We start from the raw sequence: 20,082 nt of genomic DNA on the forward strand, positions 1-20,082 counted from the left end.
CTTAGCCTTGTATAATTATCTTTAAAAAAGAAGAAAAACTCGAACAGAATCAAACCATGTCTAAAAGTCTAACACTACATTAAATAGCTGTTCCATCGATGAAAAGAAAAAAGTATAATTGAAGATAATTCGAACATGGACCAGGTATAGTAAATAGTAGCTAAAAACGTTACGCACTACGCCATATGCTCACGTACTGCATTCCTGCTATAAACTTTAAACATGCATTTCATGTTTCTGTTGTGTGGAACTTACCATATAACAGTTTTTTCTGCTTACCCAGCCTGCAAGGTAACCAGAATTTTCACTTGCGAAAACGGGACACATACGAATTGGCTACGGGGGAGGGATATCTGACTTCCAGATTGCATTTTGGGACTCAGCAGTGTTCTCAATTTACAAATACACAAGTAAGAGTGATAACACACCGTTTCTAACTTTACGTGTACCACACAACAAATAATGGTTCCCGATTACAAGTTTTACCCAACAATTCTTTTAACTAGTTGAACACTCAGAATTCCCACTCAATTCCCACTTGAACCACGAACACTCAATCCTATTTGAAAATTCAGAAGTTCTAGACACGGCTGAATCTTGGCAACGAGTGTTGCTACGGAACAGAGTAGAATTTGCATTGACGATTTATATTTTGAATAATAATTACGGGACACCTAGATCATTTTTACTTAAAAACGGGACATTTAGACGTCCCGTTCGAGAATCAGAAAAAAACGGGACAACGGTTGGAAAAAAGGGACTGTCCCGGCAAAAACGGGACGTCTGGTCACCTTGCCAGCCTGTTACACTAGTTGTGTTACGTGTAAACAACATTTGCAAACGTAATATATTTATTTTACTATGATCAACAGCCTTAGAAGCTTTAATAAGATTAATTACATTAATAACTTATATGATTTCTATTGCTTCAAGGAGCAAAATATACTATCCAGCGAAAACCATATATTTTCTTTTGTGACAGATAATACTTTTTGCACTATTTATATACAGACTTTAGGTCTGTATTTCTCTATTTTCAGATCTGAAGACATCTAGAAACTACAAATGAAAGTCGGACTGACAATCATCGATTCAAAAGAGCATGAAACAAGTAAACATAATTAAACCTACTTATTTTTGTAGATTTTACCATTAAATATCAAAGTTTGTGTGTCTTACGATACGAATGTTCATTTATTAAATAAGAATTTTGTTTTTCATTTTTACACAAGATTGATATGTTTACCCGACCGGTTGATTTGACTTCTTTCATTTATAGCATTATTAAGAAATAAATTATAGAGCTTTTCAAATTTTTAAACTATTCTTAAACTATTCTTTATTTAACACTATTCTTTACTTGCCTGATGTATGATTTTACGGCACTTTGTTAGAATATTTTCTAAAATACAGCACTTTACCTTCTAGAAGCCATTAAATCTAGTTACCTTATTTTTCTGTAATTGTCATTATGTAGCCGTCTAACCATCACTTTCGAAGTACGAATACAGGTTCATCCTTTGAAAACTTTCTATTGCAAACTTACTTAATCGCAAAGGTAACAAAGTTTAAAATCACCTGTTACAATGAATTATTTATGAACTACACCATTATGTATCTTTTTCGTCAATCAGTACTACTACTCTAGTCAATTGAGAAGTGAATAACTGCTACTATCAAACGACCTACACTGTAAAGACCAAGGATCTTATAAAATAGAGGATCTGCCCTTACAACAAAATCCTGAAGCCATACGTCACAGTTTCGCCACCCCTACTCTGCCCACTCCGCCCAATAGGATCGCAATATTTTGAGCCAACAATCATGGCGAAAACGAAAGTAGCTAATCAGGTGATGGCAGAAACGAGAGTAGCCAATCAGACATGCCGATGCTCGGTTGTTTCTTGGCTTCATCGATAATAGGATGAAGATACATATGGACAGATCCTCTATTTATAACATCCTTGGTAAAGACCCTTAGGCTGCAACTTTAACGTAATGTATTTATTTAGAGGAGAGCAAATATTGTTATTATTTGGTGCATCTTGGGATATTATTTTTGTATGATTTGTAAAGCTTACTCTATGTTTAGTCTTTAAGTCCAAATCCCCGCACTACTTTTTGGTAAAAGATGAATTCAGCATTTTAGATTGAAATTCTGTAGATTTGTGCCCTTGTTTTGCTTAGAATTAATAGATATATAGTGAATAATTTATGATAAACGTTCTTCAGTAAAATTAATAATTATTCAGTGTGCAGTTAATTCTACGAGTAAGAAAAAGAGGCATGCAAATGTACATAATTTTAAGTTGAGAAGCTGAAATTATTCTTTCTACCAAGCATAAGAGAAGAAACATGATTTAAGCAGTTAACAGTATAAACCGGAGCATGAACTACTTCAATAATAATAATAATAATAATAATAATAATAATAATAATAATAATAATAATAATAATAATAATAATAATAATAATAATAATAATAACACTTTGCAAATCATGGAATAAAAATAGTCCAAGACGCAGCAGCCAGGTAAATTATTTGCTCTTTTTTTTATATATAATTTAGTGCTTTAAAATATATAGTAATGTATTTATTAGTATTTTGTCACTTCCAAATTATTGAGATCTTCAATTATATTCTCAGTAAAATGTTATGTCTCATTTTTTCACCATTTTTTCTCGGTCTCCAAATACTTACTGTCCTATCATGTAAATCTTTAAGTATGTCGGTAAAATTACAACTAAATGTAGTAAGTCCAGGATTCGTACAGTTTGAATCGTCGTTAACCACAAGAATATTTACATATTTCGGAACACCGCCCATGGTGACACAAAAGAGTAAAACTTCAAATATAGGAAGGATAATTGTGAACAGAACATATCTAGATATGAAAATAAAAACAAAATGCATAATTAGTTATGACCTGTCACAAAGTTATGTTAATAAGTAAGTTAAATTAGTAAAAAGATAGAGATATATAGATATAGATAGATGAACAGACGGATAGATATTCTTAGAACATACAGGGCAGCCCATAATTATGTATAATACGTTTCACCTACTCTAGTAATTGTAATTCTGGTATAGAAAGGTTCGATACGGTAACGTGACTGTGTAGCCTGAAACTGGGAATAACGGTTACTATGGAGCACCGCGACACTATATCATACCAGTGTAAGTAGCTGAACGAAACATTCCCGAACCGCTAGATCGGTCGATGTGAGTCTGTAGAGTGACCAACTCGATCTCGCGATTTGCACCAATTGACTTTTTCTTATGAGATGTTTTAAAGGACAAAGTGTATCAAGATCACTTTACACTTTGATGTTCAATAGAGAAAATTTCGTCCTATAGTTACGTCATCAATAATAGCCAATTAGGGATCTTCTTCCCATTATCTTTTGTCTTTTACCAGAAATTAGCATAGTGGATCAGACACAGAAAGATCTAGTGTTATACAATTTTGGAAAAGTGTAGAAACCAGTTTAATATATCAGTCAACTAAACTGAAAATTAGTGAGAAATGAACACTCCTTTCTGCGAATGAGGAAGTTTGAATCATGCAATGTGCTCTTCAGCTGAATGCTGAAATTGTCATCTAATAGTTGTGGACTGAGCTTTCAGTCATCTTCGGATGTGGACGCCAGCCGTAGACAATGGTATTTTGAGAGTGCAGTGATGGAATCTTTTCAATGTTCTTGCACAACTAATCTACAACGAATTGGGTAAAGAGAAACAAAAATCCTTTTCAAATTTTCAAGTAAGTAAACCTGTTTTGAATATGATCCAGTGCTATGTCTCAAGTTAGAAAGTGAACCGACTTTATTGGCAACTAAAAACCTCGAAATTAGATTAACATTTGGTTATAATAATGGAATCTATTGTAGATATATAGCTTCGAGGTGCAGTGCTAAAGATTTCAGAGTTTTCTCTAGAAATTACACATATATATTTTCACAATGTGAAATGTAAGAACTACTCAATGGGGGGGGGGAGGTAAGAAATTACGGTTGTCAAAAATGATCACGAATGTATGTTTACCCCAAAATTTGAACGTTGTCTTTAGACCATGTATTTATAGAAATTGTAGTTTGGGAGATTCAAAGTACTGCTCGTTATTTAAAATTTTATCTCTTTTCTTTGCTTGCATTCTAAGAAGGATTCAGTTATAAGACATGTTTTGGAAATAATTAGAACTTATGTAAATGAAATCCCATTGGATAAATTTCTATACCCTGCTTAAGTAAGGTATATGGGTGCAAAAGTTTAATTACTGGTAAGGTGAGATTCTCGTCTACAGCTCGTACCTCGACTATTATATTTTAATGCTTCATCATAGTTCATAGTATTAATGGAACAATTTGAAATATTTAAATCTGAATTCTTTAATGGCAATAAGACAGCGGGTCTGATAGCGAAACGTTCTTGGAAAAAGATGTGGTAGCTAGGAAAGAGATTATTTACTTTACAGTGAAAAAATGTGCGATGTATATATTGTGTCTTTAGGATAAGTTAGTTTAATTAGCTAGGTTAGTGTAGGTTAGGAATCTTAGGTTAAGAATAATCAGTATGATTTTTCTGTATGTTGTGGCTGTGTGTGAAAAACAAAGGTAGTAAAGTGACCCTGGTAGAACGAAAGTACTGTGCTACATGTGTGAGGTCGCTAAGAATGTGTAAACCCTCTAGCCGGTCATCACCAGGTCAAACTGACATTGAAGCACAGCAGAAAAATAAGGAAGGTAAATAAATGAAAGAGAAATAAATCTAGCTTACCACATATAAAATAAAGAAAATTAATGTAAGCTGATTATTAGAATGTTTGTAAAACCCGTCTGTTGAGTTTTGTCAGAATTATTATTATTATTATTATCTTGTAAACGAAATAGATATTGGATTTTTTTTAAATATTAGAGAGGTAAACAGTAAATATGTCAAATAAGATTGGTCGAGCTAGAGAAATCTTTACACAAAATTCTTGTGAGAATGGATCCAAATTTTCATTTTTTTCTTTTTTATTTCTTCAGCAAAGTATGTCAAGATTAAAGTTATGTGAATAAAATGTACAAGAAGTGAGTTGAATGTTTTCTTTCAAAACAGAAAATGAAAAAAACACTTTATTTTTAAATCATTAAGAATATCGTTTGATGTTTACAGTGTGTACGATATATTGATGAGATGTAAAGCAGTTCATGAAAATGTTTCTCACTTGTCAGAATGATGATCACAGCTGTGAAGGAAACTAAAAACCTTTTCTGAGTGTGACCGGGAATGGGAACAACCGAATTCTGAGGTGAAATTCATCCTTTCAGTTGTACCAAAATTTTCATTTTGGATTTTTTTTTAAAATTTTTCCGTTGCGCTAAATTTTGTTTTTGGAAGTTATTGAGCATTTTTTTTCTGTTAGGGCCATTACAGACAAAACATAAGATTTTCCGCAGTCCTCATTGCCAGCATAACTGGGAGGTCGACATCCTGTGTCGGTAGTTTGTGGTTCGCAATCTTTTTCACGAGGGCTTGTGAATGACGGCCTGCAGGCCTAGATGCCGAGCTGTGAGTTATAATGGAAGAGGCTCTGGAATTATCTTCTTTGGGTAAAATTTGAGTTCCATTTTCCGATGGACAATTGGTTTGATGAATGGAACGGTGATTGTTGGTGGCATACCTGCACGGGGCCCAGTAGGTTCGCGACCACCACCAGTGAGACATTTACACAATCCATAGTCCTAAGGAAAGTGAACATCATACATAAGTAATCACATACTAAATTTATTTTATTATTTTTATTTTTATTTTTTTATTTTGTAAAAGATTAAATGGAAATTAAAACTTATTATTAACTTACGCTATCTCTCTGAACAACGTAAAATTATTCTTCATAATTAGAGCCCATATGTGTACCAAGGAACAACATCGAAATCTTCTCTAAAATTAAGATTACAAAACAGAATATTAAAAAAAGAACAATATTTCTTTCTATGTATATACTAACTATAATGGAATGCTGAATATGTCATGACCCCATTCTAATTAAAGTAGATCACATGCTTTGAAATCCATATTTCTGTATCTACAATCCTATTTTAAAAACTGACCACTTACATTGTTTTGAAAGTTCTGCACTCTTAGCTGCAGTTGGAATTATGTTAAATAAATACTGATTTCTTTGGCCAATGATCTTTGTTTTGAACGAAAGTGTTAAAATTTCCTATGCATGGTAGGCAAAATACAGTTTTTTAAACCAAAGTGGGTGGCCAAGATTTTAAAATGAAGATTTTACGTGCAACAGAACCAGCGGCACACCCACGGGGGTTCCAGGAGTCTGGTCCCTAAAACAACTTCCGAACCCAACATATATTTGTATACTTTCTCAATAAAATTATAGTTGTTTAACAGAGAAATGATTGATGTAGCATAAAAACTCGATCTTACACTTCATCTATATTCTCTCTCTCTCTCTCTCTCTCTCTCTCTTATAAAATTAATCAAGTTCCATATTTTTTTCTGAAAATATTGGTGCAAGTATGTATTTAACATAGACGTAGTGACTTGCAGTGTAGGAGTGTCCACCTCCAAAGCTTGGACTTCTCCAAACAAAAAAAAAAAAAAAAAATGGCTGTGCACCTGAACAGAACTCACTGTTTTATTGACACATTTCTGTGTTTCTGATCTCAGTCTTCCATATGCAGCTGTGAAGCGTGAAGTAACAGAGATTAAACGTAGTAATTGCTCTACTTGTAATGTATCGCCATCAAAAAATACTAGCTTTAATGTGACATTATTAGTTTTTGTGTGTTTTCCAACCGAGAATCAAGCTCAAGTTGTCTGTGAATAACAAGACTTTAGTGGAAGTTGACTTAAAGCGACTACCCAAGTCATTCATGTACAGTACAACATGATAAGTGTGGTTCAAGCACTTTTCCTGTGTTACTTCAGATGTTACGGTTATGGTAATGTAGGATATTGGAATAGGGCAGAAAGTATTTCAGAATAAAACACAGACCGCACCGTTATGGTAGTTAAGTAGGACAGCATATGAAAATAGTTAGATTATGATGGGAGTTAGAGTATGATAGGAGTCAGATTATAATAGAAGTCATAGTTTATGAAGAGATAGATAGAGTTTGAGATTGATATGTAAGAAGATGAGTGTACTTGTGAAGTATCATTTAGATAGAAAGATGTATTACAGAAGGTACAGATTAAGTGTAAAGATACAGGTAATAGAAATCGACCCCCCATGACAACTCTTCGTCTGTGGCCTTGTAGTTAGTTAGTTTGTATAATAAGAGTGGCCTGTGGATACGGAATCTATTAGAGATTTTGTAAAGTAGATATGGATGGTTAATGGAATCGAAGGCTCTAGATAAATCAAAATAGATTATGTCTAGTTGTGTAGAGCTGTTGGGAGACGAAATTGTGTTTGGCTGTATTAATATAGGAAGATTGGATTTGAGAAATCTATCTTTGATAATATTCTCTCAGAAGATGGATATATTTGAGAGAAGCGATAAAAGTCTACAGGATGATACATATCTTTTAGTCTGGATTTCCTTATTGGGTTTACACTAGTTGTTTCCCAAGAGAATCGAAAATAGACTTTCCGTTTACCAGAAGACAAACGTGCAATAAATTCTTGGATGTAAATTTTAAATAAATCTTTAAAGTTAAGTTTACCATTATATAATATTTTCAAAGTGTGTGCGACATTTGATTCTTTAATTACACAGCCACATACTAAAATGAAAGTTCTGTGCCCCGGATAGATTCGATATATTTTGTTACGCAGAATGCAGATTTCGAAACCCCAGGCCATTGACAATGGCAATTTTGTTTTGTGGACAAAAAACTTCAGTGATTTTGGATAGGGATGACACACGTTTTGACAAAAAAACAAAATTGACATAGACAATCATCCTGGGGTTCCAAAGTGCCGAATCCAACCCTGAGGTTCGCTGCACATAACTTTTGGTTTTTTGTATGGTTGTTTTAGGTGTATCTTTCGTATCCAAAATCGATAAAGTTTTTTCGCTCATAATTGACACGATCAACCGTCCTGGGGTTTCGAAATTTGGATTCTGTGTAACAAAATACATCGAATATATAGCCTGGGGTGCACACAACTTTTATTTGTGTGTGTGTGTGGTTGTGTGAGGTTGTATTATATTCGAGGTCATACTATATTCGGGCTAATATATTTTAAATTTCCGAATTGTATGATTTTCACCACCTACCTATTTTTTTATACATATTTGATCCGCATGTTTCCCCCAAAACTTTGACGTCTTCACCAAAATTTTCGATAATAACGTCTATCTTCATCAATTCCATTGTTTAAAACATCAACTGCAAATTAACTCTCATGTCTTGTCTCCAACACTAACTCCAATAATTTTACTGATAAGTACAGGTGTAATGTAAGATTACCTCTTTAATGTTGGAAAAATAATATGAAATCCGTTAGTTAGAGATAGTCACAAATAATGTACTTAGTATAGATTTCCAAATTTTCATAATATAACGTATTATACGGTAAGATTATAGACGTGTCAGTTCGTTTCAGTAAGTAGTTCTTCACAGCCATCCTTTACTTCTTAAAATTAAGCCTCCTTATTCTCCTCCATGTTGTTAATATTATTGATTGTTACGCTTCTGTTGTTTTCTTTTGTCTATATTCACTTCAAAACTAATTTCTCAAACGCTGTATAAAATATGTTCACATTTACTTTCACTGACTTCCTATAATCTCCTAGCAAGTCGACATATCGACGTACTCAATATATACGATTAACTATTTAACATACACAATCAACTACTTAACATACAATCAACTAGTTAATATATAGAGTGTTTCAGAACAACATCGACAACGTGTGAGAGGTGATTTCTAACACCGAGAGAAGACAAAAAGCATAGACCAACCTGGGTGCACAAATGCTTCCTTTCGGAGTTATTGGCTGATGAAATCATGAAAAACTGGATTTTAAAAGTCCATAGTTCCACAACTATGGAATCTACCGTAGTCGGATCAAGACTTTACTTAGGAATTAATATGTAGGCTAGCCAAAAATACATGTTTCAGAATTCAAAGGTACTCAAGCAACAATTTTTATGGAAGGAGTTTGGCTACGGGCATATAATCTGAAGTACTCACCAACTACCTCTATAAAAATTGTTTCACAAATACCGGAGGATTCTAAAACATGGATATTTGGATAGGACACGTATATTTTGTAAGTGAAGTCTTGACACGATGACGGTAGATCCCACAGTATTGGAGCTATGGACCTTTAAAGTTCAATTTGTCATGTTTTCGGCAGACTATAACTCCGAAAGGAAGCATTTGCGCACTCAGTTTGGTCTATACTTTTTGTCTTATCTCGGTGTCAGGAATCACCTCCCAAACGTTGTCGGTGTTGTTCTGAAACACCCTGTATATGATGAGTTAGTCAACATATATGTTCAGCTATTCAACATATAAGATTAACTAGTTAGCATACATGATAAATTTGTCAACATGAACAATCAACTAGTCAACATATACGATCAAGTAGTCAACAAATTAGATAAACTACTTACTATATAAGATCAACTTGTTAACATATAAGATAAATTTGTCAACGTACACAATCAACTATTCAGCATATACGAGCAACTAGTCAACCTATAAGATTAACTAGTTATACGATCAACGAATCTTCTGTATATGATCAGCTATTCAACATATAAGATCAGCTAGTTGACATACAAGATAAATTTGTCAACATATACAATCAACTATTCAACACGTACGAGCAACTTGTCAACATATAAAATTAACTAGTTAATATACATGATCAAGTAGGCAACATATATAATCAGTTATTCAACACATAAGATTAACTAGTTAACATACAAAATAAATTTGTCAACATATACAACCAACTGTTCCACATATACAAGTAACTTGTTAACATATAAGATTAACTAGTTAATTTATAAGATCAAGTAGGCAACATATACTGTATAATCAGCTATTCAACACATAAGTTAAACTAGTTAACTACAAGATAAATTTATCATCATATACAATTAACTAGTCAACATATACGAGCAACTTGTCAACATATAAGATTAAGTAGTTATTATATAAAATCAACTATCAACATATATGATCAGCTATTCAACATATAAGATCAACTAGTTAACATATGATAAATTTGTCAATATATGCGAGCAACTAGGCAAAATATAAATTAATTAGTTAATATATAAGATCAACTAGTCAACATGTATGATCAGCTATTCAGCACGTAAGTTCAACTATTTAACATATAAAATAAATTTCTCAACATATACAATGAACAAATCAACATATGTATACGAGCAACTAGTCAACGTATAACATTAACTACTAATATATAAGATCAACTAGTGAACATGTAGAATCAACTGATTAACATTTACTCTCAACTAATGAACACATACGATCGACTAGTTAACATATACCATCAACTAATAAACATATATGATTAACTATTTAGCATATATGATCAACTATTTAATATATACAATCAACTAGTTACCATATACGTTGGCAACGATGGGCTAGTGTAGGTGGAGGTGATTGTGTGCTCCCACAATTTTAGTAAATTTCGTGTGTTAATGTGACAGTTGATGGATAAAAATATTGATTTATGGATTTGTAAGTACTATAGACTTCTTAACAATATATTTTTTTACGTGTTTGCATTTTTAAAATATACGAAAGATCGTAATTTCTGATACTCGTATCTATGTTGTAAGAAGGTAAACAAGTCATTCAATCGTCAGGATTGCAAACTCACCTCCTTGTGAATTATACGAATATGTATCAGCGCTGCCAGATACTGGCCGAAAGGAAATTCTAGTAGCAGGGGTGGACACTAATTCTTCCAGAATTGTATGTGAACGGTAAGCAAGAATAACCTTAACATCAAAGTCACCTGTAAAGTTTCGTGTGGGGGCATATTCACTCCGTTTAAGTTTACATAAGAAATCATGATTCTTTGTGAAAGGTGTTCAAAGGCAATTGCTAGGTTGGATATCAATCAAAAAATCCAGTGTACTGACTGTAGGAAAATCTTTCATGGTGCTTGTGTGGATCTTAACGAAGAGGATATTAAGTTTTTACGAACTTCCGATAAAGGGTGGAGGTGTGAGGGCTGTAGTAAGGTAAGGCGTAAAAGTATGAGTGGAGATTCAACCCAAGATATCAATAACTGTCCATCTTCAAAAGAAATTTATGAGTTACTCCTATCTATTAGGGAAGAAGTAAACACACTTAAAGTATCAAATAAAAATGTAGAAAGTCAGTTAGGTAAATCGTTGGATTTAGCCCATGAAAAACTTGATGAAAATTCCAAACTCCTAAAAAATCAGAATGAATCTCTAAAAAATGTATGGAAACAATTGACGATCTTCGAAATGAGAACTTGCGTTTGCAAAATTGATAAATTAAATACACAATTGGATGATCTGGACCAGTACAGTAGAAGAAACTCCCTGGAAATTCATGGTATTCCAGAACAGCCGAATGAAAACACATTTACGATTGTTGAATCAGTGGGGCGTGTGCTTGGGATGGAAATTAATAATAGTATGATAGATACATGTCACAGACTGAAAACAAATCAACCTATTCCCGGAATTGTTGTGAAATTTATAAGGAGAGTGGATAAACACATGGTTATACAAAAACGTAAAGTTAAGCGTAACTTAAACTGTAAAGATTTAGGTTATACTGTTGGTGGACCCGTGTATATTAATCCGAGTCTTTCATTAAATAGAAGAATTGTATTTTCGGAAGCTAGGAAAATTAAGAAAGAAAAAAAACTTTGCATTTGTTTGGGTTGATTGGGCTGGAAATGTAAAACTGAGGAAGAAAGAAAATGATACATATGTGTATACGTTAAAATCTATTGATGAAGTTAGAAACTTAGCTTAAAATGGTATATAATCAATGTGTAATAACATAATTTCAGTTTATTATCAGAATGTAAGAGGTCTGAATACCAAAATAGACGAAATATATACGAGTATTTTTTCCTCAAATTACAGTATAATCATGCTAACGGAAACCTGGTTATCTGAAAATGTATATGACGCAGAAATTATTGACAACAGATATTGGGTGTTTAGGAACGATCGGAGCTGCAGGAAGGGTGGTGGGTCAATGATAGCGATAAAAAAGGTTTTTTCTGTTACAGAGTTTCATGTAAATATTAAAGATGTTCAAGCTGTATGTATTAAGACAAATATTGGTACAGTTCGGCTTTTAATAATTTGTGTGTATTTCCCGCCGAAATCCAAAATTGAGATATATAGCTCGTTCTTTGCCAGGGTTAATGAAATAATAGATACTTTAACATCCTGTAGAATATTAATTGTTGGTGATTTTAATATTCCAACTATAATAGATTCAAGTTATAACTTATTACTCAGGGATTCAATATGTAAAACCCTCTCAAATTTCTTGGCATTACACGATCTTCGCTCTATAAATGATGTAAAAAACAAAGATGATAAAACTCTTGATCTGGTTTTAACAAATATGAGTGAATCACGTAATGTATATACAAGCGATAATTCTATGGTATTTGCTGATATATTACATCCACCATTACAGCTTGATTTACAAATTAAAAATATGAGGCGGGTTAAATTGAATGATAATATGTTAAAATACAATTATAGAAAAGCAGATTTTTATAATTTTTATAAAGATTTGCAAAAAGAAAATTGGGATCAATTATACACTTATAAAGAACCAAATGGTGCAATAAAATATTTTTATGAAATAATGTTGAATTATATCGATAGACATGTACCGAAAGTGAAAAGCCATAAAAAGAATTTGTACCCGGTTTGGTTTACTTCTGAGATTATAAGTCTTTTGAAACATAAAGAATATTATAGGAAACGCAAACAACATTCACAGTATAACTTGGAAAGGTTTTTAGACCTGCGCAGGAAATCTAAGACGATGATTAAAAGAGCTTTATACATTCAAAATATAGGGAATAATATTAGTAGACACAAAACACTTCTGGAGTTTCATAAAAAATAAGAAAAGATGTTTACAAAATCCATCTACTATGTTATATAACGGTAAGTTATTAAAAACAAATAAAAATATTGTTGAGGGTTTCGCTCAATATTTTCATAGTGTGTATGATGAAAGGTCTTCATTTTACGAATGGAGCACCTCGAATATACCTTTAATACCTCACTGCCTGGTTATAAAAAAAGTGAATGAGGAAGAATGTAAGGAAGCAATAAAGAAAACTCGATCAACAAGATCTAGTGGTCCAGATAATTTACCATCTTATATTTTTAAGGGTTGTGTTGATGTTTTGGTAACTCCTCTTTGCTATATTTATAATATCATTTTGGTTACTGGGTGTTTTCCTGAATGTTGGAAAATTAGTAAAGTGACTCCGATTTATAAATCTGGGAATCCAAAAGATATTACAAACTATAGGCCTATTTCATTAATATCGATGCCGTCTAAAATATTTGAACACATATTGTACAGTAAGATATTTAATCATGTAAAATCATACATAGTAGAAAAAAATGAAATTTTTGAGTTTTACGTCCCACGGTTATGCCGGTTAGGCTAAAGGAGACGGTGATTATGAGAGATGAGTGAAATGATGGAATGAAGAGAGTGGGAGGAAACGGGAGAACCCCGAGAAAACCCACGAGCACGGTGTTTGTCCACCACAAAGTTCACTTGGCGGAGGCTGGGATCGAACCCGGGACCCCAAGCACCAGAGGTGAACGCTCTACCACTGAGCCACCGCGCCCCCTTCATACATAGTAGAGTGACAACATGGCTTCTTACCGGGGAAATCCACTACTACGAATCTAACTAACCTTACGCAGTTTATTTTGGACTCCTTGAACGGAAACAGTTGTTCCATTGATGTAATATATACCGACTTTGCGAAGGCATTTGACAAATTAAATCATAACATATTGCTTAACAAATTAGCAAATTTGAGCTTATCAGAAGCGTTATTAACTCTAATTAAATCCTATTTAAGAGAACGTGTACAGTTTGTTACTTATAATGGGCTATGTTCAGATAGATACGTGATTCATTCAGGAATACCTCAAGGGTCTAAACTGGGTCCACTCTTTTTCCTTTTGTTTATTAATGATTTGCGTTATAAAATATTCCAAATGTCTGTTGTACGCGGATGACTTAAAAATATTTCGGGCAATAAATAATATGGAAGACGCAAAGAAATTACAAAAGGATCTTGACAATTGTTACAAATGAAGTATTGGCAATAAATTACAATTTAACGTTAAAAAATGTTTAGTTATTACTTTTTCACGACAGGGTGAACCAGCTCAATATAATTATAAAATTTGCAATGAAATATTACAAAGATCAACACAAATTAAGGATTTGGGTGTTACTTTAGATACAAAATTAAAATTTAATATACATATTGATAGAATTGTTAATGAATCCTATAAAGCTTTAGGTTTCATAATTAGAAATTCAAAGGAATTAAACAATGCAGAAGTGTTAGTTAAATTATTTAATTCATTAGTTAGAAGTAAATTAGAGTACGCTTCATTAGTATGGTCCCCCTGTTATTATAATCAAATAAGGAAAATTGAATCAATACAAAAAAGATTTTTAAGGTATTTATGGTACAAGAGATTCAAAATCTCTGCGTATGATATGAAAGTTAACTATAGTGTTATCCTAAGGGAATTTAATTGTACGTCTCTGGTAAAAAGGAGGGAAATAATGCATCATGTTTTTCTGTTTAAAATTATTAATGGTATTATAGTTAATCAAGATTTTCTGGAAATGTTAAAATTTAGCACTAGTAGATCTTTAAGAGTACGATTACCATTTGTTATACCTAAATCTAAAACAACCTCCCATAAAAATTCACCACTTGTGAGACTTTGTAAGAAACATAATGATATTATAAAATCTGGAATAATCGTGGATTTTACGATGTCTTTGGAAAAGTATATAAAATTGATTCAATTGTTTTTGAACCCTGCTTATGTAATGCAATGATTATGTTATTGCATTCAAAGAAGAAAAAAGTAGCCTGCATTGAATGTTGCTATTTTAGACTTTTTTCTTTTTTTTTTGTTCTTTTTCTAATATTTGTTTTAATCTAATAGATTATTTAGCAATTTCACAATTGTATATTTGAATTTGTATTCACCTGTTGTAATTGGAGCAATTGGCTCTGTAATAGGTGTGTGTTAAATAAATAAATAAATAAACCATCAACTAATTAAGAGATACGATCAACTAGTTAACATATGCTACCAACTAATTAACATACACCATCAACCTATTAAGAAATACGATCAACTAGTTAGCATACAAAACCAAGTATTTACCATATACGATCAACTAATCTACACACGCTATTAACTAGTCAACATATACAATCAGCTAGTTTAGGCAGTTCAATTGTTAGCTCTCTGTTGTTATCTTTAACAATTTTAATCACAGCTAAAGAGATACTGAAACACAACTGAGATAATATATCCTCTCTTTGTTTTTGAATATCATCAACTTCAAAAGAATAAGTTTCCATCGAATTTGTATCTTACAACGTGTTTTACCAAAACATTTGCATGTACTGTAATATATTAACACATTAAATTAATACTGTAAGTAAATTCAAAATAGTACTTGACTTTACATTTGATTTTTATAACAACTATAATATTACATAAACCACTATGTCAGGAACAATAAAAAAGTATTCATAATAATACTAAGTTTCGCAAAACTTAACCATTGACAACTTTGCGATCAGTTTTGTTTCCTCTCAAGCGTTCGCATTTAACACTGCAAAAAAGAAACTTCTATACTCTAAAAACAATCTCATAATATGAAAAATGTTCAAATAGCTTTATTCTAGGTACATTATTCATGCATATTTTGTTAATGACATACCTTTTCTGTTCTCCGCGTTTTCGCTATTTCAATCTGTAAAGGAAAAAATAATAAAGTATTTATAATCAATGAATTGATCTAGTGATCCTCGACAAGTCTTCTGTAGGGAAATATACAGCACGAAAGAGAAAATATAGATTTGACTTACATTCGACTTTCAGTTATTTGTATTGGAAAAATCTTAAAAGCATAAACTACATCATTTGCAACGATGACGTTTATGTATATTTGGTTATAAGACAACGAGGACAATAGTCCGGTACCTTGTGATAACAAATATTGTGGCTAGACTTGTTTAAACTTGTTTTATTTATGCTGTTAAAGATATAATAAGTGAGGAATCCAAAGTTGATTGAAGTGTATTTTTAATTTCTGCAAAATGAATTATAAGTATTAAGGAAATACGAAGTTGGTTGAACAGTTTTCAAGTTGTTTATTTTAAACGCACATAATTCTATGATATAATTTTTTGGATATTCAAAAGTTGAAGCACCGTAGTTCCTTTCCTTCTGGTCCGTGGCACCTTAAATTTTGCTCATTTTTATTTTTCATAATACTCTACCAGATGTGCTAGGTGGCAATCAGATCTGAGCAACAACTTGTGGGACCTTCCTTTGTCAGTATTATATATATCAATGATCACAATGAAGTGGCAATTACTTCTACAAAATTGTCAAATATTTGCTCTAGTACCCCTGAAGATATAATTAAAACTTATTAAGCATCAAAAACGAAATGAAAAATATTTTTTATCTAAAAGTGTATCACACTCTTATATATATGTGTGGGGGGGTAGAGTAGAAGGAGGAATTGGGTAGAGAGGCTAATTGGGCGGAAAACTTTTCAAAAATGTATATTTTGCATTTCAGTATATGTTTATGGGATTTAATAACGCCCAAATGTTGAGTGGGTAGATGTTGATCAGAATAAAGCTTTGATGAATTTTGAGAGGGTGTAATAATGACAAAGAACAAACAAACAAAAACTGATTTGATTGAGAAATTACATATTTGAGAGCAAGTTTCAGGTTTGTGTGTGTTTGATTTGAGTCACAATAAATCGCGGATCTCGTGCCGTGAAGAGCAGCAGTCTTGAATCCTTCCTGTGAGGCAGTTAAAATTTTGTTAAAATTTGTACCTCTCAATTACCCCCTGGGAGTGATTGGGCTCATGATGAGGGTGGTAATTAGGTGAAATGCTTTAAGTGAACATTTTTTGGGTTCATTGAACAGTTGAATTCATTTAAATACTGTGCTATGTTTGCCTTTTGTGGTGTACACTTTTGTTTCATAGTGCATTGTGCTTATTAAGCTATTTTATTCAACTTAGGTCTCCAGTGGCGGTTGCGTATGCCAATAGTGATGATCCTGTAAATATGACCTGTTTATCAATCCAGAGTTCCAACACATGTTCTATTGTAATAGTTTATAGTTATTTAGCGTTAGTCTTATTACCTTCTCGTATGTTTGAATATGAGGGCATGTACTCTTGGTTTTTCTAATTTGTTTACTTTTTCGGCCAAAGTTATGACCGCTTATATATATATATATATATATATATATATATATATATATATATATATATATATATATATATATATTGTGTGATACATTTTCGATTAAGTTTACAAATCAATATATTATGCTATATACAATAACTTGAAGGCTTGTTACTCCTTATTTTGCGAAAACAAAGGTATTTTTTTTCTAGGCCACATAAAACTATTAGTTTTTAAGTGGAATACAAGTTATCATATATACATCAAATGAAAGCTTGAGTTTTCTTCATTTACTCCCAATCACCCCCACAAGTCTATGTGCACCGGCAATGGTTTTAATCATTTTGCACCCAATTACCCGCAAGGGAGGAATTGTGAAAAATCAGACCAACAACAATAAAAATTTTGCAGCATCAAAAGTAAAGATGCTGAAAGCTTACCAGTACCATAGTGGGTGCAGAAGAACCTGGAACACACAACCAATTCTTAAAAACTAGAAAAACACCTATAACCTGTGAAGGAAAAAAGGTTGAAAGAACATACCTCCCAAGTCCCAATTCCCCCTGACAATTGACTAGCTTGCAGCGTACTTGGAAATTCTTACTATGGCCACTTTTGGCGCTCAGGCATCTTTTCGTAAATTCATGGCACTAGTGGCATTTGAAGCCCAGTCGGATTTGTTATTCTGCGAAGCAGGTACTATTAACATTCAAGTACCCTGTGTTATGTTGGTGAGTGCCGATACACAGTACCGTACATGGAAGTCTGTAATTTGTGTGGTTTTACGTGCTGTTGTTAAATTGATGTGCGCTCCGCGGCTTACACGGGGGCGCGGCATACACGCGTAAATACGGTATATATAAACAAAAGAAGTTAAAAACAAAAGAGCAGCAACTACACACACACACACACACACACACACATATATATATATATATATATATATATATATATATATATATATATATATATATATATATATATATATATGTGTGTGTGTGTGTGTGTGTGTGTGTGTGTGTGTGTGTGTGTAGTTGCTGCTCTTTTGTTTTTAACTTATGTCATTTGTTAAAGTGTTAAAACATTTCAATTTCTTCGCAATCCCTCTTTAAATATATAGTATGATAATGTTTAGCTGAATAATGAAATTATAGTGCTCAGGAAATAGTCTCATGTTAAGGATTATTAATTTATTTTATTATATTAAACAAGTAGCTTTTAGTTTGCAGGTTGCAAGATGCACACTTACCTGCGTGTTTTAATATGTAAGAAGAACAAAAATAAAGAAACTAGTCATTTTTATTCTTTGCTATAAAACAAAACTAATTTGCCTATAATTTACCGATAAATCTATAGACATAAAAATGAAAGTTACTATGTTTTTGACTTCATTCCTCTTGAACCAACCAACTGATCTCGATAAAATTTTAAACATAAATGAGGTTCGAACCTGGGATTTTTTTTTATCATTTCATTTTGTTGGTGCAACTTAGGGGAGGAGAAGGGGAGATATTTAAAAATGAAAATATTTCAGATTATGTTCTTATGATTAATTCAATTTTTTTTTTTTTTTTTTGTCATTGTTCATTAATACCCGTATTCTTGTGTTCATGATTCCTGATTCTCTTCCAATTCTTCAAAAAATGCAATAAAGTCCTAAGAACTATGAAGGTAATTTTCTCAGAAAGCGTACTCCGTAACTTTTTTCGTCTTATATACGTCGATAATTTAGTACGTTTTTTTTTCATTGCACTCATTAGTTCCATTGTATTTCTACCAATACTCTTCGCCCCCCCCCCCCCCGTGTCAGAGATATCTAGACAATACTGACACTAGTAAAGGTATTTGATTCGGATCTTTACTCCCTGCGATAAAATTTTCAAATAACTATGCCTTGTTCTAATATCACCATATTTTACATTAGTGTTGTCAACGGCTGGAGCGGCTCGGCTCACGGCTCAGTCACCATCAAGCCGAGCCGAGAAGTGAACCGAGCCAGCAGCTCACCCAACCGAGCCGGTTCGAACCCTTGGCTCAATTGGACCGAAGTGAGCCGAGCCGATGGTTTATCCCAACCGGGCCGAATCGAGACGGCTCATCTGAACTGAGCAGAACCCAGCTGATGGCTCATCGCAACCGAGACGGCTCGAGCCAATAGCTCACCTTAGCCGAGCCGAACCGAGCCGGCTCGAGCCGATGACTCTGATGAACCGAACCGAGCTGGTTTCAAGCCACATTGTCCTGATTAGCAACAAGAAAAAATACAAGTTCGCTTAGAAATATTTTTTTCAGTTATTGATAAATAGATAGAAGTAATAAAACAAAATAAGTCTCTAGATAAGCACAAAGGATGCCTTTAAAAATTACGTAGATGCTGTAACACGATCTTAACAATAATAAGGAATGCAATACGAAAGCCATCATTCTTTCCTCAGTTGGGTTATTTCAAAAGATTGCGATTATCACTACTTGTTTAAGGAGAAGAACTTGCATTCTCCTAACCCGCCGTCTATCCCCATAGCATAAACAGACAAAAGACATAAAATATCTGTCTATTTATAAAGGTATTAGTAACATATAGGAATTCTTATTGTAACATCTGTAAAGAAAG

General features: G+C 32.8%; 1 protein-coding gene across 1 annotated transcript in view; it reads right to left on the minus strand.

Annotated features, from left to right (window-relative positions):
* The window catches only part of LOC145665876 (ABC transporter G family member 20-like), a 111,976-nt gene that overhangs the window by 30,679 nt on the left and 61,215 nt on the right, over window positions 1-20,082 (minus strand). The window contains exons 9-11 of the mRNA XM_081732988.1: window positions 15,975-16,007; window positions 5,847-5,926; window positions 2,702-2,885 (exon numbers count right to left, since the gene is read on the minus strand). Coding sequence (XP_081589114.1) covers window positions 2,702-2,885; window positions 5,847-5,926; window positions 15,975-16,007 — 297 coding nt within the window. The remainder of the gene's footprint in view (window positions 1-2,701; window positions 2,886-5,846; window positions 5,927-15,974; window positions 16,008-20,082) is intronic.

The sequence above is a fragment of the Thermobia domestica genome, chromosome 12 (assembly GCF_964235325.1).
Source record: "Thermobia domestica chromosome 12, izTheDome1.hap1.1, whole genome shotgun sequence".
Classification (NCBI taxonomy): domain Eukaryota; kingdom Metazoa; phylum Arthropoda; class Insecta; order Zygentoma; family Lepismatidae; genus Thermobia; species Thermobia domestica.